General features: G+C 50.5%; 1 protein-coding gene and 1 non-coding gene across 6 annotated transcripts; one reads left to right on the plus strand and one right to left on the minus strand.

The window, feature by feature from the left end:
• The first annotated feature begins 1,648 nt into the window (after nt 1-1,648).
• Nucleotides 1,649-19,637, plus strand: TCFL5 (transcription factor like 5). Of its 5 annotated transcripts, XR_008557827.1 has the most exons (7): nt 1,649-2,363; nt 2,932-3,118; nt 3,674-3,836; nt 5,176-5,419; nt 7,790-7,931; nt 18,676-18,819; nt 18,915-18,979. XR_008557827.1 is itself a non-coding variant. In XM_008157170.3 (6 exons), exons 1-6 carry the CDS (start codon nt 1,705-1,707, stop codon nt 19,035-19,037), a joined length of 1,518 nt encoding a protein of 505 aa, XP_008155392.3. In that variant the 5' UTR covers nt 1,649-1,704; the 3' UTR covers nt 19,038-19,637. The 5 variants fall into 5 exon arrangements, 4 of the variants coding, with proteins under 4 accessions (XP_008155392.3, XP_054580492.1, XP_054580493.1 ...); XM_008157170.3 differs by lacking the exon at nt 18,676-18,819 and having other exon boundaries at nt 18,915-19,637; XM_054724517.1 differs by lacking the exon at nt 18,676-18,819 and having other exon boundaries at nt 5,179-5,419; nt 18,915-19,637.
• LOC114228238 (small nucleolar RNA SNORA1) lies at nt 3,437-3,557 on the minus strand. Its single transcript, XR_003614379.1, has one exon. It is a non-coding gene; the product is annotated as a small nucleolar RNA SNORA1 (small nucleolar RNA).
• Nucleotides 19,638-19,936: the final 299 nt, after the last annotated feature.

The following is a 19,936-nucleotide window of genomic DNA, read 5'->3' on the forward strand; positions in this document are numbered from 1 at the left end:
CTCGTTCTGTAAGCCGCTTCCTTCCTTCAGGGCTCCTCTCCCATTTGGCCTTCTCTTTTTCTCACACGTTTGGGGCCTGGGCCTGCTATTTGTGCAAAGCCCTGCAGCGGGGTGCTCACTAGGGCTCACTCGCCTCCTCTTGGGGTGATGAGTGCAGCGCTGTGAGCACAAACAACCACTGGACTGCACACTACATGGATGTGAAAATGCTCACCTGTCCGAATTCAAATGACGGCTCGGAGACAGAAGTATGGCCAAAAGGAGATTTTTAATAGTTCTCGAGAGCGGGTGTCCGTTGGTACAGGCACACCTGAGGCAGCTAACACAGCTTCTTTATTTAGTCCCTCCTTCAGTTCCTCATTGGCTGAGTACTATGGAGTCACCTGTTTCCTCAATGTCTCCCACTGGGCCATTTATTTATTTATATTTATTTTTAATATATTTTATTGATTTTTTACAGAGAGGAAGAGAGAGGGATAGAGAGCCAGAAACATCGATCAGCTGCCTCTTGCACAACCCCCACTGGGGATGTGCCCGCAACCAAGGTACATGCCCTTGACCGAAATCGAACCCGGGAACCTTTCAGTCCGCAGGCCGACGCTCTATCCACTGAGCCAAACCGGTTACCGCCCACTGGGCCATTTAAAAGAATTGGGCTGGCCAAAACCGGTTTGGCTCAGTGGATAGAGCGTCGGTCTGCGGACTGAAGGGTCCCGGGTTCGATTCCGGTCAAGGGCATGTACCTTGGTTGCGGGGCACATCCCCAGTGGGGGGTGTGCAGGAGGCAGCTGATCGATGTTTCTCTCTCATCGATGTTTCTAGCTCTCTGTCCCTCTCCTTTCCTCTCTGTAAAAAAATCAATAAAATATATTTAAAAAAAAATTTTTTTTTAAAATAAAAAATAAATAAAATAAAAGAATTGGGCTGAGGCCTTTTCCAGTTGCCTACACCTCCCCCTGTCCCGGGGGTTTCCACCATGATGCTGGCCCACACCCACAGTTCTTTGTTCCTATATCCTGTTCCCTCCTCCCTACATTCTGTTTGCCCTCGGGAAATTCAGGAAATTCCACCTAAAGCCCACCATGCTGGAGATGGATCACAGAGGCCCATTCCCTACAATGGACGAGCAGTACGGACTGTGCAGGAGCTCAGTAAAGCTGTGCAAATACCTTAGTCTCTTGGCCGGTATTCTGGAGTGCATCGCACGCCCTGGTAAATACTGGATGTGTATTGATCTGCCTGACTCTTCACCTGGCACCCAGACTGCCTGTCACACCTGTGTTTGGGCCTCTTCACCTGTCTACTGTTGGGGCGCCTGGAGACGTCGTGTCCGCCCCGCATGCTGAGAAGTGGGGAGCCGCACAGCACCCCGTGGCTCCGTGAACTCGGTGGAAGTGTGCGTGACTACCCGCCAGGCTTGGGTGGTTTCCGGTCTGCGGACCCCGGACCCCGGCCGTCGGGACCCGAGGACACTGGCCCCACCCCCGCGTGCGCGCGCAGCCCGGTCCGGCCGCCGCGGCCGAGGGGCGGGGCGGGGGGCGGTTGGAGGGCGGGGCCCGAGGGCGGGGGACGCGCAAGGGGAGGGGCTGCCGTTGGGGGCGGGGCCGCGCAAGCGCGTTGGGCCGGCGGTTTCCGGCGCGCCGTCCGCCTGTGCGCGTCCGACGCCGGCCCGCCCGCCGCGCGCCCCCCGCCGTTGGCGCCGGCATGTCGGGCCCCGGGCCGCGGGAGCCGCCGCAGGCGCAGGCGGGCGGGCCGGCGGGCCCCGAGGGCGCGGACGCGGCGCTGGGCGAGGCGGGGCTGAGCTTCACGACCACCGACCTGAGCCTGGTGGAGATGACGGAGGTCGAGTACACGCAGCTGCAGCACATCCTCTACTCGCACATGGAGGCGGCGGCCGAGGGCGAGCTCGAGACGCGCCTCAACTCGGCCTTCCTAGCGGCGGGGGGCGCGGCGGCGGCGGGGGGCGCGGCGGCGGCGGCGGGCGGGGGCGCGGCGCCCGTGTACCCGCTGCTGTGCCCGCCGGCGCTGGCCGACGGCGGCTTCGCGGGCGCCAACCCGTGCCTGGGCCACATCGACTTCCAGGAGCTACGCATGATGCTGCTGAGCGAGGCGGGCGCGCCCCCCGCCGCCGCCGCCGCCGAGAAGACGCCGGGCGCCGACGGCCCGGGCCCCGGCGCAGCGCGGCCCAAGGCGCCCGACGCCGCCGGCAAGGAGAACGCGGCTGCCGCGGAGGGCGCTTGCGAGGCGCGGGCCAAGTCGGCGGTGCGCGTCCGCCTGGAGGACCGCTTCAACAGCATCCCCGCCGAGCCCCCGCCCGCCCCGCGCGGCGCTGAGCCTCCCGAGCCCGGCGTGGCGCTCAACAAGTGGGTGCCCGGGCCGCGGGCGGGAGGGCTGGTCTCGGTGGAAGTGTGCGTGGCTACCCGCCGGGCCTGGGTGTGGAGGAAGGGGTCCTGTGCAGAGGCCACCCGTCCCTTCTGCCGCCATGAGCAGGCGCAGGCCCCGCTGGGTCTGGGTGAGGGAGACTTCCAGTGAGGTTTGACGGATGGCCCGCTCTGGTGAGCTCCCAGCCTATCTGCTCCCGGAACCCTGCAGCTTGCCATCCATCCCACCCTGTAGTTTTCCCCATTTTATGCAGAGTCATGATTTTGGAGGATGGCTCCCAAAAGAGACTGGTGTCCAGGGCGTGCTGGGGAGGAGGAGGAGGTATAACTAAAGATGACACAGTCTCCCTCTGAGGAAGAAGGTTGAGCTTGTCCATTACACCCGTTGACAGTTGCTTGGTCCGTGATGGGTGTGTTCCTCCCGGCAGAGTTGAGCACCTCCAGCAAGGGCAGTGTTAACCGCTGGAGGTGATGGTGAACGGTGGCCGGGTTCCAGGAAGCTTTCCAGCCGAGTCACCACGTGTTTCTGGGTTTTCTTTTGTCTCGGCAGTTTGGTGACTCTTATTCGACATCCATCTGAGTTAATGAACGTTCCTCTTCATCAGCAACAAAACAAATGCACAGCGTTAGTGAAAAATAAGACTGCTGCCGCGGCCACTACTCTGCAGCTCACCTACCCCCTGTTCACTGCGAATGCCTGCTCCTCCGGCGGGGGCGCCAGCCTCTCTCAGACACAGGTGCAGAAAGTGGCCTTGTTACGTGAAGTTAACGTCTTCACTTAGGTTCTTCCATTGACCTTTTTAACTTTTTCAAATAGGTAGCATTTGCGGCTTAGTTGGTTGGAGTGTTGTTCCATCCAGCCAAAGGTGGCGGGTTCGATTCCTGGTCAGGGCAGTTTCAATCCCCCGTTGGGACATGAGTGGGAGTGACCAATTGATGTTTCTCCCTCACATCGATGCTTCTCTCTCTTCTCTCTCTAAAATTTAATACAAAAAGAAGCAACATATAAAATTGAGAGCATTTATGTGGTTAGAGAATTTTTTTTTATTTGCAAAAAGTGTTACAGGTCTCATTGCCACCACTGTAATAAAATTACTGTGATGGAAGCATAACCTGTGTCTCAGTGTAGCCACATTAACAAATTGGTTAGGGAACTTCCAAAAGTCCTCTGTGACCTAAGCTCTTCATGTTGCATATTAATAGCTTTGCCGTCACTGCTGTTACTGCATTGCATTTGTACAGGAAAGAGAAGGCGCATCTTGATCAAGTTCCCGTTGCTTCATCTTTTCCAGAGTTCTAATAACTCATGTTCTATACTTGAGGCTGCCAAACATCAGGATATTGGATTGCCAAGAGCATTTTCTTTCTGTTACCAACAAGAAATTGAATCCACGAAGCAGACTTTAGGTAGTAGAAACAAAGCTTTGCCTGAGCAGGTTTGGATTAAAGTGGGAGGTAAGCCACCAGGTGGAAGGGAACAGGTACTTCTGCCCGACCTTTGCCCTCCTGTCCTTGTGGTCTTTCAAGGGGGCGGTGGTTTAGGAACGTGACCAGTCTTGGAAGTGTCTGTATCTCAGGGCGTCCATCTTCCCCTCGTCACCTCACTTCAGCATTTGCCTGGATTACGCTTGGTATGGGAACATTGCGTTCGGGGCTTGTTCTTGATGGTAAATACCCTACCACAAAAATGATAGACTCACATGGAGTTTCCGTTACCTTCAAGTCGGCAAAGCACGTAGGCTTGTTTGTTTTTATTTTCCTTGCAAGTAAGGCACGGCCTGAATTTGCTGGAAGCTTTAGGAGACAGTCTGCGGGTGGACAGGGGTCTGAGTTGGAGGCAAGGGGCCATAAGGTGACATAGAAACACAGACACTGCTGAAGGCAAACTGCTTTCCTCAGACGTTAACTCTCACCCCTTTTCCCTGGAAACGTTGGTTGTCAGGTTACCCACCCCCATAACACAGCGGGCACTAAGCTCTCCGAGGGCTGTGGCGGCACATGGGGTGGAGGGCTACTGCTTTCTCCTGAGGCAAGAACTAATTTTTTCCTTGTTTTTATGGCACTTGCTACAAAAGTATATGTTAACATTTGTCAGGTGTGAAGGTTAAGATTGAAATAGTTCCTGAACTGATTACTCAGCTTAAGGAATAAAACATCACCAGTGCCTGCAAATTCCCTCTGTCCAACATTCTGAAATGCGGTGATTCTTTTGAACGTAGCTTTATGTGGCTTCTCGGGATGCACGTCACCACGCACACCAGTTAGGTGTCTGCTGCTCTGTGTCTGGTGGAAACGATGTATTTCTGTATCTGATGTGATTGCCCCTCATGTGGGAAGAATCACTTGTAAGGTGAGGGTGAGTTGAATCTTCAACCACTTAGCTTTTGTCCTCTTCAGAGAATTGCAGGTAGAATACCACTTGTCTTATTAGAATAATTTCAGCTTTTCCCCCACTCTGAATATCAGAAAAATGAAATAACTTCTTGGTTGATAGATGACAGTTAATGCCTGTTGATTAACAAGGGGGGCTTTGGCAAGGCTGTGCTGATGAGCACTCGGCCTGTTGTGATTTAGTTGTAGGTTTGTGCCCCGTTTGGTGTTTGGAACGGGGAGCGTGGAGCTGGCTGCTCACACGGAGTTGCCTTCGTGTCCAGCTCGTCCTCTTCAGGTCTCTGGGCTCCTTTCCCATTAATGTTTATGTCTTGGATTCAAGATGCCAACAATGTACTCGGCATTACTGGAGATAAGTTAAAAATAAATAATTAAAGTTCCACTTGTTTCTTCTTTTGCAAAGAAGAAGCGCTGTGCAAACAAGCGATAAATAAGAGGAACCGGAGTAGGATGCGTCAGTTGGACACCAGTGTGGAGCGAAGAGCCCTCGGAGAGATTCAGAACGTGGGTGAAGGTGCCACCACCGCCCAGGGCGCCTGGCAGTCTGCAGAGTCATCACAGTCACACCTTGGGGAGCAGTCCCAGAGCGCCCCGGGCGGAAGGTCACAGCGCAGGGAAAGGCACAACCGCATGGAGAGGGACAGAAGGTAATGTGTGTGCGTGGGACCGAGCTTTGGAGCGTCTGTGGTCACCTAACTTAGACACATTAGTGATAACAGGCACCTTGCCATAAAAACAAGAGGAGCCGTGTCTCTGTTCAAACGGAGGAAAAGTTCGAATGAGTAAACGTGGACTTTGCTCTGCTGGGTGGATTGGAGTCCCCAACACCCCCAGACCATCCTGATCGATGAGAAAAGACATGGAAAAATTTGAGAAGGTGGAGGGGTGGGGGAGGGGCCTCCCAAGGGCTCTTCGCAGGGGAGCCCTGAGTTCTGGGACATGTGAAAGCTGTCAGCAGATTCCATGCCGAGATTGTGTTGGGACCAGTCCTGTGGGCGTCCGCTGCCCAGCACACAGTCAGGCTCCGGACCCAGAAGGAAAGCCCTTTCATGCAGACCACATTGTACAAACCGCTTAGGCACAGGGAGCCTCTCCCCTCACGGTGGGAAATCTTAACGTTCCCAGATGCCAGCCAGGCCAGCCTCATGGGCCTGCCTTCCTCCCTGAGCGGGGTGCAGCCTGCCGGCAGTTCCCCTGCAGCCCTTGTCACCAGTTTGTCCTGGTTCCTTTAAGAATGTTGGGGAAGGAGGGGGTTAAAACTGTTAAGTTGTTTTGTCTCTACATATATTTGCAGATTCTGTGAGTATTGAGGCCAGAATCAGGGTGGTTAGTGTTTCTCTCTTGCAGCTGGGGTTTTACGTGATGTTTTCTAACAGAGTTAGTTAACCCAGGCACTTCATTGAGCATGCAGGCCAGTTCTGTTATAGGCTCAGGAGGTGCAGCCCGTGGTGGAGCTGAGGCGGGTTACCTCTCTAAGGCGGGCGGGGACCTTGTTTCTGCCCAGGGCCATTTGGATATTTGTAACATTCTTGGGCCAGACAAGATTATCAACTTAAAAATTAGCTGCTACATTTTTTTAAAAATATATTTTATTGATTTTTTTACAGAGAGGAAGGGAGAGGGATAGAAAGCTAGAAACATCGATGAGAGAGAAACATCGGTCAGCTGCCTCCTGCACACCCCCTACTGGGGATGTGTCCGCAACCAAGGTACATGCCCTTGACCGGAATCGAACCTGGGACCCTTCAGTCCGAAGGCCGACGCTCTGTCCACTGAGCCAAACCGGTTTTGGCTAGCTGCTACATTTGATCAAACATTTAACTCACCCCTGATGCCTTGACAGGGCCAGACCTAATGATTTCGAGGGCATGAAGTGGTCCGAGGGCCAGGTTTCCCCACCCCTGCTCTAAAGGGTTACAGTTAAGCCAGCAGATACCATGGACTGGGATGCACACACACCCTTGAGCTCACCAGGTGACAGAGAGCATCTTTCCTCTGGCATTTGTTTAGAGGACAGTCACTGAGCACCTGCTCTGGGAAAACCCTCACATGCTCACAGTGGAAGTTTCCATTCTCACTCTGCCCCGTCCTAGTCTATAACAGCCTTCCGCCAGCTCTTTCCATCCTGTCCTGAGTTTCCGTCTATAAGAGCTACTGTCTACTACGTAGGTTTGGGTTAGAATTAAACAAGCTGATGAGGGGTGGAGAGCACCACTAAGTGCCAGCTGTGTTCACAAGGTCATGAAGTCCTGCGTGTTCAGTGGGCGGCCAGGACGAGGGCCATGTCCTGTGCATTGTTCGACTCCGCACGTCACTAGCCATATGTGTGAAAGTCACAGATGCCTAGTCGTGACTCCAGCTGTGATTTGAATGGTCTCTAAGGAGCCCAGGTTTCCAGATGTTAATAGGCTGGTGGTGTCGTCCTTTTTGAACCTGGTCCCTTGGTGAAGTGAGGCTGGGATCTTCGTCCTGGGCACACAGCGGGCAGCTCACTAACTTGAGGCAGAGGGTGACCTGCCCAGTAAAGAACACGACCCTTTGCTTCTAGTTTTAGGGGTTTGGGTCTGTCGTTGGTCTAGACCAGGGGTCCTCAAACTTTTTAAACGGGGCCAGTTCACTGTCCCTCAGACCATTGGAGGGCCGGACTATAGTTTAAAAAAAACTATGAACAAATTCCTATGCACACTGCACATACCTTATTTTGAAGTAAAAACAAACAAACAGCGAAAACACCCGCATGTGGCCCGCGGGCCGTAGTGTGAGGACGCCTGGTCTAGACCCTTGAATCTGGCCCCTGAGAAGTAAATAGGGAAACTCCCTGAGGACGTGCCCAGGGCAGGAGTGGCCCAGGAAAGGAGCCTGGGCTAGGGCAGTCGTGGGCACCCGGTCCTGGGGGGACAGAGGCCTTCGCCCGTGCACTCGGTGCCAGGCCCCTGAGCTCTGACCCTTCAAGTGACACACACACTTGTTCAGCTCTGTCTGCTTCAGATTCTCTGTTGCTTTGGATTTTGCTGTAGGCGCAGAATCCGCATTTGCTGTGATGAGTTGAATCTTTTGGTCCCGTTCTGCAACGCCGAGACAGATAAGGCCACGACCCTGCAGTGGACCACTGCGTTCCTAAAGTACATTCAGGAGCGCCATGGAGATTCTCTTAAGAAGGTGAGTATTGCCCGGCCAGCGTGGCTCAGTGGTTGAGCGTCAGCCTATGAACCAGGAGGTCACAGTTCGATTCCTGATAAGGCACAGGCTTGGGTTGTGGGCTTGACCCCTTGTGTGGGGCGTGCAGGAGGTAGCCGATCCATGATTCTCTGTCATCATTGATGTTTCTCTCCCTCTCACTCCCTCTCTGAGATCAATAAAAGCCTGTTAAATAAAAAAGGTGAGTATTGAGGCCAGGTGGAGTTTCAGGAGTTTGTCAGCTCATCCGTGTTCTAATGTGTCCTTTTCCCTGAAGATCCCAAACTGTCCTCTGTGTCCGGAATCGGACGTTACGGAGTCATTGTGAGCAGAGCTCTGCTCGTGGCGCGTGCTCTCACTGAGTGACGTGGCCTCCGCCTGGCCTGCTCGTTCCACGGTGGTGGAGATGACGGGTCGCACAGGCTGAGCGCTGTGTGTGGTGGGTGGACTGGGCGAGAGGGGCTTTCAGAGACTGGAGGAGGGAGTGGTTTTGCCCTCAGAAAACCCAAAAGGAGAAAGCAAGCAAAGGGCAGGTAAATGTCAAGTAAGTGGTCTGGACTTCGGGGCCTCCAAAGGCGGAAGAGAGACACTTGTGTGGGCTGGGTGACTGGGTGACCTGGGGCCCTGGGGCCAGCATGTCCTTGACCATCTGTTGGGTTCCCAGTGAGGGAGTGAGCTCGGGTCCCATAGGGCTGAGTGCTTGGTGTGGGTCTCGTCCGCCCCTTCCATGGTCCAGAGGAGAGAGCGCAGGTGGTGGCAGCTGTGGCTCCGGTGCTCCTCCGGGCACCTGGGCTCCAGTGTTGGCTGCAGAGCCGGCGGTGAGGCCGACTGGTGATGAGGCTTTGGTGGAGTGAGCCGCAGCACGAGTCTGATTGGAGAGCCAAGCTGAGGTTGGTGTGATAAACATGGAACCTTTTTAAAAAGAGCCTCATGTCCTGGCCGGGGCTTAGTCAGTTGGAGCGTCGTCCTGTACACCAAAAGGTTGTGGGTTTGATTCCCGGTCAGGACACATACCTAGTTTTCGGGTTTGATTCCTGGTCAGGGTGCGTTACAGGAGGCAGCTGGTTGATGTTTCTCACAATGATGTTTCTCTCTCTCCCCCACCCCCTTCCTCTCTCTCTTAAAAAAAAAAAAATCCAATCAATGACAACATCCTTGGGTGAGGATTTAAAAAAAAAAGCCTCCTGTGTCCAGATGCTGGACGCTGCAAGTGTGGCCGGGCGTGCTGAGTTGCTCTGCTTCCCTTGTCTGCGTCGTGTGAGCTTCATATTTCATCTTCGTCCTGGTTTTCATTGTCTATTTAATTGCATTTCCAAGCAATGCTTATGTTGGATTCCCTCTAACGGATCACTTACGGTTGTTTGTCATGCAGTTGCTCTTTAACTCTATTTGTTAGGGGTAGACGGTGGGGTTATTTTAATAAAATAAAGCTTTTACACTTTTTAAATGATTTAATGTTTGGCTCTGTGTACCTATTAGAAAATTATTAATAGAACTCATTCAAGTACGATGAAGGAATTACAACAGCAAAAACCTTGTTAAATATACGCACTCAGATTGATTTATAGGTACTATATTTTATGGACAGTATGCATCCTGGGCATTTCTGAAATTTAATTATATTGAATTTACAGATTCTTTCTGCATCAGATCATAGGAACATCAAGAAACGGGCCGGAGTGATGCCAGTTAGTGGGGGGAGTTAGGAAGCAAACAGCCTAAACACACGCGGGCCTCCTACTTGCATGAATGTCTTTGTCCTCAGAATACGATGCATGAGAGTCGGAAGTGATTTTCCTGAGTTATCTTAGTACACATTTTATTCCCACAAACCTTTCCTGCTCAGTCATACTTTAAATAAATGGAGACCCCGCTGGCCTGTGGGCGGCGGCCCCAGCATCTCAAGGAAGGGACACGGCCGTGTGGGCCCTGCCGCAGCGCGCGTCTGAGGCCAGGTGTCCACAGCCTCGCGGGGTCAGGCCCGAGTGGCACGCTGTGATCAGTGCTTTGCTGTGTGAGGAGCCTGGACTCTGGGAAGGAGAGGTCCGGGCAGGAGTGAAGGTGAAGACCCTGGTTGAGGGCCACAGAGCACTCACCGAGACTGCTGGGCTGGGATGCTGGAGGAGGGATTGGGGAGCACTCGGAGTTCTGGCTTGAGCTGCTGGGTGGACAGGGAGAAACAGGGCGGGCGGGCGGGCGGGCGGGCGGAACCCACGGGCTTTCCCGGACTGTTGAGTGCCCAGGACAACGGGCGAGTCTGCATGGGCCGGTGTGTCCTTGTCAGCGAGTAGGTGCTTGGCTTTGTCGTTTTCCTGATGAGCCTGCTGCATAGCAAATGCCTGTGCACATCAGCAACCTCACTCACAGACAACTGCAGACGTGACCCTTCTCCGCTGAATGTCTGCTCGTGTGTCATTGTCCTTCCTCACCAGGCCATCGTCATGCCTCCCTACATTGATAGTAGTTCTCTGATGTTGTCTAATAGTCACATGTCCCCAAAATGCTTTTAAAACGACTCAGCTGTGTTTTTCCCCTAAACCAGTGACCAGCCATGGGGTTTGCTTTCCTTATATTCAGCAGCCTCTAACTGGGGGTCCCTCCCTTAGTTACTGTGGCATCCAGGTGTCTGAAGGATTCTGCACTTAGATGGCTCCCTTTATTTATTTACTTATGGCAGTTTAAAATTTGATGCAATTTCAAACTTGAATGACAAGAATAGGACTGAGAGCCCCTTGTATACCCTCTTGGCTTCGCCCAGAGCTGCCAGCTGTTGGCATGTTGCCCATTCGCTCCGTTCTGTGCAGAATCTGTATTTTTCTGAACCTTTGATAGTGAGTTGTAGACACGAGGCCGCTTTGCACCTGGCCTGTGTGTGTTTCAGCTAGAACACGTGGTCAGAGGCAGGACTTCATACCGACACTATTACCGGTAGTTCAGGGGGAACGTTTACACTGCACCTGTTGTCCTGGGGGTGTCCCCACTCAGAATCCAGTCCAAGGTCACAGGGCTCCCCAGGCTGTCATTCATCCCTGCCTCTCTGCTGTGCACTTTCTGGTTCCACCTGAAGTCGGGGGACGGGACAGCTTGGCCAGATGGTCACTTTCCTTCTGTACCTGCTTGGTGATTAGGTGCAAAGGTGCTGTTACTTGTCCCATAGTTACTCACCTTTGAGAACTGGGCCCATGTCCCCTGCCAGCAACTATCCCCCTCCTTGCTGCTCAGCTGCACCGCTCAAAGGAATTGCCTGTCCCATCTCCTTTTTCCAACTGCCTTGGACTGCCTAGTGCCTGTTTAGCCAGTGATGGGTCAAAGGTGATTGTGCTGACCTGACCTTGACCGCCGCCGCCAGTCCCCAGGTCACCACCTTCCCTGGTGTTCCTGCTTCTCTTGGGGCACCTTCTCCCCTCCCTCCTATAATGTTACTCCCTGCCCCCTGTTCAAACGGTCTGGGAGTGGAGCGGCTGGGGACCTCACCGTTGGTGCACAGGGGTCACTGATCCCCATGTTCAGTGAGTGCACGTGACCCCTCCCTCATTCCCTCCAACAGGACCCCCCGCTCCTGGGGAAGGAGAGTGGCCGCCTGGCTTGGTGGGCTGGCACTGTGTGGGGAGACCCTCCCACTGTGTGGGGAGTACTTCGCAGCTTTGTGCTGATGAGTTCGTTCCTACCTCGTTCTTTCGTCTCTCCTCCTCTGTCTCTCATCCCAGCGTCCTGGCTCTGCTGTGGGTCTTCTCAGAGCACCGGCTCCTGGTCTGTTCTGGCCTCTTGGATCGGAAACAGGGGAGTCGGTAGGAGTGTGTTTTCTATCATAATTTGCTTTTATGTTGATTATCTTTAAACCTTTCCTCTCTTTCCTTCTTTTTAAGTTTAGATTTTCTGGTGCTTAAGTTGCAGGCTTACTTCATTTATTTTCAGCCTTTCTCACCTCTTGGTCAGTGACTATAAAGCAGACTGGTCCTTGGAAAACATCCCCAGCGTAGGGTAATGCTTCATCGTCTCCAAGTATCTGATGTCCTTGGTTTGTCTCTTTGCATGAATCCTGCAAAGGAGGATTTTCATTCTTCCTGTCTGTCTGTTTCTCACATTGTGATCAGTGAAGATGGTCATATAAAAAGTAGTTTTGAGGTTTATTGAGACTACCATGTGACCTCTCCTGTGGTCAATTGTTTTAAAAAATATATATTTCTTTATTGGTTTCAGAGAGGAAGGGAGAGGGAGAGAGAGATAGAATCAATGATGAGAGAGAATCACTGATCGGCTGCCTCCTGCACGCCCCCTACTGGGGATCAAGCCCGCAACCCGGGCATGTGCCCTTGACCAGAATTGAACCTGGGACACTTCAGTCCGCAGGCCAACGCTCTATCCACTGAGCCAAACCGGCGAGGGCTGAGGTCAATTTTTTATGGTTCTGTGGTCACTTGGAAAGAAAGTGCACCCTTCATTTGGTGAAGTCCATGTTTGTTAGGTCAAGATTATGAATTGTGATTTTGTCCCCTCTGGTCCCCAGAGACCTGTGTGACATCTCCCACTGAGATCGGATTTGATATCCCCTTGAATTCTGTGTCACACAGTTCAGAGCTCTGTTAGGCCCTCACATTCCCTGTTCCACTTTGTGTGTGGCTGTTGTATCAGTTCCAAGACCTTCCTGTGTCTTTATTTTAATATATATATATATATATATATATATATATATATATAATAATTTTATTGATTTTTTACAGAGAGGAAGGGAGAAGGATAGAGAGTTAGAAACATCGAACCTGGGACCGGAATCGAACCTGGGACTCTTGAGTCCACAGGCCGACGCTGTATCCACTGAGCCAAACCGGTTAGGGCCTTCCTGTGTCTTTAACCCTTTGTCTCTGTACTGACATGAGTTCTTACTCGTTGTAACTTCCTGGTGTCATTTCCTGACATGTAATTAGAACCACCTCCTTTCTCTTAAAAAGTACAGTTTTTGTTATTGGCATTCTCATATTTACAAATCTAACATGAATATCAAGTTCGGCCAGACGTCATGTCAAGGTGTTCTGATAAATCGTAAAAAATTCCTTAAAACTCAGCCTTTTCACTTGTTTGGTTGAAAACAGATGCTAATTGAGAGAGCAGAATGACAATGACTAGCTGACCTTCAGCTCAGCTGAGGAGGGTTAAGGAGGCCCCTGTCTCTGTTTCACAGTCACCCCAACTCCCAGGGACTTGGTTCCCCGGGACCCCAGGAGAGTCCAGATGAAGCATGGCTCAATCCACTTCCGGCAAAATACTGAAAATAAAGATGTGCTGGGGTTAGCCTCATGTGTGAAGATAGCTTAGAAAATCTCTCCAAGAACATTTTTCCATCTGAGAAATGGCTGTTTTGTTTCTGACTTCTATTTAGTTTTTTAAGAAAATACATTTTTATTGATTTCAGAGAGAGAGGAAAGGAGAGGGAGAGAGAGAGAGAAACATTGATCAGTTGCCTCCTCCATGCACCCTGACTGGGGAGTGAACCTGCAACCTAGGCATGTGCCCCGACCAGGAATTGAACTGGCAACTTTACAGTGCACAGGATGTCACCCAGCCAATTGAACCACACCAGCCAGGGCTTTATTTTGTTACTAGAGGCCCCTTGCATGAAGATTCGTGCAATAGCCTTCCTTCCCCTGACTGCCGGCACTGGTTTTCCTCTGGCACCCAGGACCCAGGCCTTCGCTCTGGCCGGATCCTTCAGTCTTCGCTCTGGCTGGAGCGCCGCTCCTGTAGCTCCTCCGCCCCCGCCCTCCCCCTCATAGCAGGCGTCCCGCCCCACCCGGCCACTCTGCGCCTGCATGCATGCTGCCCAGAGGCCCCGAGTGGCTGGGGGGCGGGGCCACCATAATCTTTGTTGGGTTAATTTGCATACTCACTCCGGATTGGCTGGTGGACATTGCAAAGTGACGGTCAATTTGCATATTTCTCTTTTATTAGTGTAGGTTTTAAAAGGTAAATTCTAGCCCTGGCTGGGTAGCTCTGTTGGTTGGAGCATCATCCCAATGCACCCAAGGTTGTGGCTTACTCTCTGGTTGGGGCGCATGTGGGAATCAGCCAGTGAATGCATGGATGAGTAGAACAGCAAATCGATGTTTCTTCCCCCACCCACTCACCCACCTCCCTTCTTCTCTCTGAAATGAATTTTTTTTAAAAAGGTAAATTCGACCCTTTCAAATATAGGCAGATATTTTATACTTGGGCTTTGGTTATCAGAACCCAGGAGATTATCAACATGTGGTTTGTCTTAAGTTGCACTAAAACCTTACAAAGTTTAGAGTATATTTATATACAGATATGGCTTCTGAGCGAAGCTGCACATGGCAGGGTCCTTGGTCACAACACCACTGAGACTGCAGTCCAGTGGAGTGCCCATCACTCCAGACGACTGGGGACAGCCAGTGCCCACAGTGCTGCCACTTACCTTCCTGGCATGAATGAACTATGCCCTCTTACAGCCAGCAACCAAAAGACAAACCTGATTCAAAGGACCTGACAAGACACTTCTCCACAGAGGCCATGCAGATGGCTAGTGAGCACATGGAAACATGCTCAGTATCACTACTCATCAGAGAGATGCAAACACAGTGAGATAGCACCTCACACCCATCTGTGGTGGCTACAGAAAAAAAAACACAAAACAAAAAAATAAGCAAGCAGGTGTTGGCGAAGATGTGGAGAAATTGGAGCCCTTGGGATTGCTGGTGGGATTGTAAATTGGGGCAGCCAGAGGGGGATCTCAGGTGGCAGCATAGATAAACACCAGGACTTGCCGCCTCTCACAACCACATCAAGATTACAACTAATGCAGAAATGCAGAAGAGCCATCGTTCAGAGCCTGAAATATGGCTCAGTGGAAGTCCTACAACTAGAGAAGTAAAGGAGAAAGCACATTGAGACTGGTAGGAGGGGAGAGGCGCAGAATGGGCTGGTCCGTCACCATGAGTGGCGTGATTTTGATTGGGAAGGGTATCTCCAAGGCCTCCTGTGAGAAGCAGGAGGTTCCAGCCCCACACCAGACCCCCAGCCCAGGATTCCAGAGTTGGGAAGAAAAGTCCCCATAACTTCAGGCTGTAAAAAACAGGAAGGAATTGTGGCTGAGTGACAGAAGCTGCTGAGACCCAGGTTTTCCTCTTAAAGGGCCCGCACACAAACTTACATGGTCCTGCTTCCTCTGAGCTCCAAGGGTGGGGGACCCAGACACATACAGGGAGAAACTAGACTGTCTGGCATCGGGCAGGAGCTCAGGGGTGGCTTTATCCCAGATGGTGCTTGTTTGGGTCATTGTTCCTGTGCTGGGACCTCCCCTGTTGCAGAGCTGACTGGAAGCCATATCTGAGTTTCCATCAGCCTTGGCCCACACTGTTCGCTCCACCCTGGTGATTCCCTGAGACCCTGCCCCATCCAATTTGCAGCCCCACTCAAGCTGTTTGCATTGGCTTTTCCATATGAATGGTCTGTCCTGGCTCAGGCTTCAGATTTTCTTAAAATCTCTCAAACACGCAGCAGCTGGCTTCAAATCTATACTAATAAAAGGGTGATATGCTAATTAGACCAGGAGACCTTCCAGACAAAGCCATGGTGGCAGGGCTGAGGCAGAGGTGGTTAAGGGCAATCAGGCCAGGAGGGGAGGGCAGTTGGGTTTGATCAGGCTGGCGGGGGCGGGGCAGTTGGAGGCAAGCAGGCCGGCAGGGGGGGCAGTTGGGGGTGAGGAGGCCAGCAGGGGGGCAGTTCGGGGCGATCAGGCTGGCAGGGGGGGCAGTTGGTGGCAAGCAGGCAGGCAGTTGGGGGCGATCAGGCTGGTGGGGGGGCAGTTGGGAGCGAGCACGCCAATGGGGGGGCAGTTGGAGGCAATCAGACCAGCAAAGGCGGGCAGTTGGCGAGGAGGCTGGCTGGGGGGTAGTTGGGGGAGATCAGGCAGGCAGGCAGGTGAGCAGTTAGGAGCCAGTGGTCCTGGATCGGGCCTAAACCGGCAGTCGGACATCCGCTGAGGGGTCCCAGATTAGAGAGGGTGCAGGCTGGGCTGAGGGACACCCCCCTCCCCCCCGTGCATGAATTTCGTGCACCGGGCCACCAGTCTATCAATAAAAGGCCTAAGACCTGGCATCAGTACCAGCCTGCCTTGCTTCACAGCTGGGCCTTGCCTGAGGTCTTCCTAGCCCAATACAAGTAGCAGCCACCTGCAGATGTCTCTGTAGCTTCTGCAGGATGACTGCAGGCAGTGGCCAACTTTGCACCCCTGGGAGGCCCCAGAGCCAGTGCACCCAGTGGACAGCTTCAGACCAAACCATATTACAACTCTATACATCCAAAAGTAACACCATCAAGGGTCAGACTCCGTGAGCACCAAAGCCCCATTGAAACAAGTCCTGTTACAGTGGGGTGTCTTCTGCACAGCAGCTCTTCCATTGTAGACACAGCTGGTCATCAGCCAATTGGCCTGGAGGTCAACTCCTCCCAGTGAAGCCAACAGAAATCAAGGCTCAACTGCAACAAGACTGTGCACACAGCCCACATGGGCGCACCTAAAGTGCCCAGCTGAAGTAACTAGGGAGGCTGAGCCACTGGGCCCTACAGGACACCTAATCCACAAAGCCATTCTACTAATTCCAGGAGACATAACAGCTCTACCTAATACATAGAAACAAAGGGAAACAGCCAAAATGTGGAGACAAACATATGGAAAGAAATGGAAGCAAGGAAACTACTAGATACAGAGTTCATAACAATGGTTATAAGGTTGCTCAAGGATCTTAAGGGGACTTAGTGAGATTTTCAAGGATCTTAGTGAAAAAGGACCAGTCAGAAATTAAGCATACACTAACTGAAATAAAGTAATTTACAGGGAATCAACAGTAGAGTAGAAGATTCTGAGAATCAAATCAACCGTTTGAAATATGAGGAAGCAAAAAACAATCAGAAGAGCAAAAAGAATCCAAAAATATGAAGGTAGTATAAGGAGCCTCTGTGACAACTTCAAGCGTACCAACACTCGCACTATGGAGGTGCCAGAAGGAGAAGAGAGAGAGAGATACTGAAAACCTATTTGAAGATATAATGACAGAGAACTTCCCCTACCTGATGAAAGAAATAGAATTACAAGTTCAGAAGTGCAGAGAGTCCCAAATAAGGAACCCAAAGAGGCCCACACCAAGACACATCATAATTAAAATGCCAAGGGTTAAAGAGAGAATCTTAAAAGCAGCAAGAGAAAAGCAGTTAGTTCCTTCAAGGGAGTGCCCATACGACTGTCAGCTGATTTCTCAACAGAAACTATGCAGACCAGAACGGAGTGGCAAGAAATGTTAAAAGTGATGAATAGCAAGAACCTACAACCAAGATTACCCAGCAAAGCTATCGTTTAGAATTGAAAGTCAGATAAAGAGCTTCACAGACAAGAAAAAGCTAAAAGTTCATCACTATCAAACCGGTATTACATGAAATGTTGAAGGGTATGCTTTAAGAAAAGAAGAAAGGGAAAAAAAGATAAAAAATAGGAACAATAAAATGGCAATAAATACATATCTACCAACAATTGGAACTAAAAAAATAAACAAGGAATCTAATGAACAAAATAGAATCAGAGGCATGGAAACATGTAACAGACTGACGAATTCCAGAGGGAAGGGGTGAGTGGAGGATGGAAAGATGAACTGGAGATCTTGTATGTGTGTATGCATTACCTATGGACACAGCCAATAGGGTGAAGAAGGCCTGGGGTGGGGTAGGAACTGGGTGGAGAGGAGAAATGGTGGGTGATGGGGAGGTGGGGAAGGGGAGGACATCTGTAATATTCTAAACAATAAAGATGGAAAAAATGAATAAATTAGTGCAGCCATATGGAAGACTATCTGGTGGGTCCTCAAAAGGTTTAACATAGAACTATCATAAGATCCAGCAATTTTACTTCCAGGTATTTACCCCAAATAATTGAAAACAGGAACCCAAATGGATACTTGTATGAAAATGTTCACAACAGCATCATTCACAACGGGCAAAATGTGGAAACAACCTGTGTCCATTGGCAGATGGATGAACAAAATGTGCTTTATCCACACAAAGGACTGTTAGCCATAAAAACGAAGGAGGTCCTGACACCTGCAACATGGAGGGACCTGGAGGACATATAAGTGACTTAAGCCAGTCATAGGAGGACAAGTCCTGTGGCTCCACTTACCTGAGGGCCTAGAGGAGTCAGATTCACAGAGACAGAGGTAGATGCTGGGCGCTGGGGATGGGGGGGTTAGTGTTTCATGGGGGCAGAGTGTCAGTTTGGCGTAATGAAAAACTTGGGAATAGATGGAGGGGATGGTTACACAACAGTGCGAATGTACTTAATGGCAGTGAATTGTACACTTACAAATGGTTAAAATGGTAAACTTCCTGCTGTATATATTTTACCACAATAAAAATATAAACCCAGATCTAGTTATTTAAGAATGCTATGCTTTAAAAAAAAAGACATTTGGAAATTTATGTGGTTATACAACAGCGTGAATATATTTCATGCATCTGAATCACACTTACAAATGGTTAAAACTGTAAAGTTCATGCTGTATATATTTTACCACAGTAAAATAACAAATGCAAATGTGGTTGCTTTTAAACTATAAGACGTCTTAGAGTGTGACCAGGTATTGTGAGAAGCTGTTGGAAAATTAAAGTAAATGTCAGTGCAACTTATGAGAAAAGTGTTTAAATCCCTATTTTTATCATACAGACCCCTAGCAAGATGTGATGTAAGTTTGTGAACCAGTAACCCAGGTACATGCCCTTGACCGGAATGGAACCCAGGGCTCTTTGGTGCGTGGGCTGACGCTCTAACCACTGACCACATTGGCCAGGGCTAACTGTATATTTTGAAGTAGGTTAGCTCTTACTTTCAACCTTTTGTATTTTCGAAGAAAGCAATTTTCACGTCTGTGGATTGGTACACTAATGATCTTTTCTCAACTGTAGGAATTTGAGAGTGTGTTTTGCGGTAAAACTGGCAGGAGACTAAAGTTGACCAGACCAGACTCCCTGGCGACATGTCCCGCGCAGGAGAGTCTGCAGAGCAGCCCTGCCATGGAGATCAAGTGAGCGGACTGGACACTGGTTCCTGGAAGCAGGCGGCCTCCGCCCGGCCATGGGTGTGTCCAAGCCCTGGAGCTCCGCGCCAACCGTCAACTCTCCAGGGACGTGACTCAAGTTGGGACTCCAGTGGGGACTTTGAAAGCACATTTTGTAAAAATATTTATCTAGAACAAAATATCAAACAAAGTATTCGTCCACTAATGTCCTCTTAGACCATTGGGATGCAGACACAGTGACAATTAGTAATTTTTCAATTATCTGTCTGATTCCATCATGTTTTCTTAACATGATAACTTAAAAAATTAACACCCTTTGTAATTTCTTTAGTCTTACAAGGTACACTGCTTTTTACTTATTTCCTTTACATTTAAAAATGCCCCCTTAGCAATTGGAAAAGTCAAAATGTTCTTCACTAGAAGTAGTTTGGAAATTCATTTCATTTGTTTATCGCCTCCCCTTGCAACGGCTTCCAGTCACGTGGACTGCATTGCAGAATTTTGCTAGGAATTCCCAGAGACATCCTCAAAGCTCCTTTGGTCCATAGAGGAGATGCTTTCACACTGAGAGTCATTACTTTTCCTGTAATAAACTATTGTTTGGAACTGAGTGTTTCAAATGAGTGGCTTTATTTATTACAACAGGTTTAGTGCAATACAAAGTCACCATCAATAAATACTGTTGGTCAGAGACAGTTAAAAGTTTTACACAAAAGAAGCAGGTGGGTCAGACTAGACCTTGGTGTGGCGGGTACTGTATGTGAAATCCTTTATTTTTTGTTACACTGGTCAGTCATGCATTTGAATGTATCATTTTATTGGGATTATATCTGAGTGTACACAAATGCCATGTAAACAAGTTGCTGAATTTTCTCATGGGCTTGTACACTGTGTGTACTCCCTGTCCCT

Source organism: Eptesicus fuscus, chromosome 12, assembly GCF_027574615.1.
Source record: "Eptesicus fuscus isolate TK198812 chromosome 12, DD_ASM_mEF_20220401, whole genome shotgun sequence".
NCBI classification, from domain to species: Eukaryota; Metazoa; Chordata; class Mammalia; order Chiroptera; family Vespertilionidae; genus Eptesicus; species Eptesicus fuscus.

Bases quoted from the DNA above. Each gene is read 5' to 3' on its own strand.
- TCFL5 (XM_008157170.3), top strand. From the start codon at position 1,705: ATGTCGGGCCCCGGGCCGCGGGAGCCGCCGCAGGCGCAGGCGGGCGGG. The intron at 3,119-3,673 runs GTGCAGAAAGTG...CATCTTTTCCAG, and splicing joins CCAGCCTCTCTCAGACACAG to AGTTCTAATAACTCATGTTC. The intron at 3,837-5,175 runs GTAAGCCACCAG...TCTTTTGCAAAG, and splicing joins GGTTTGGATTAAAGTGGGAG to AAGAAGCGCTGTGCAAACAA.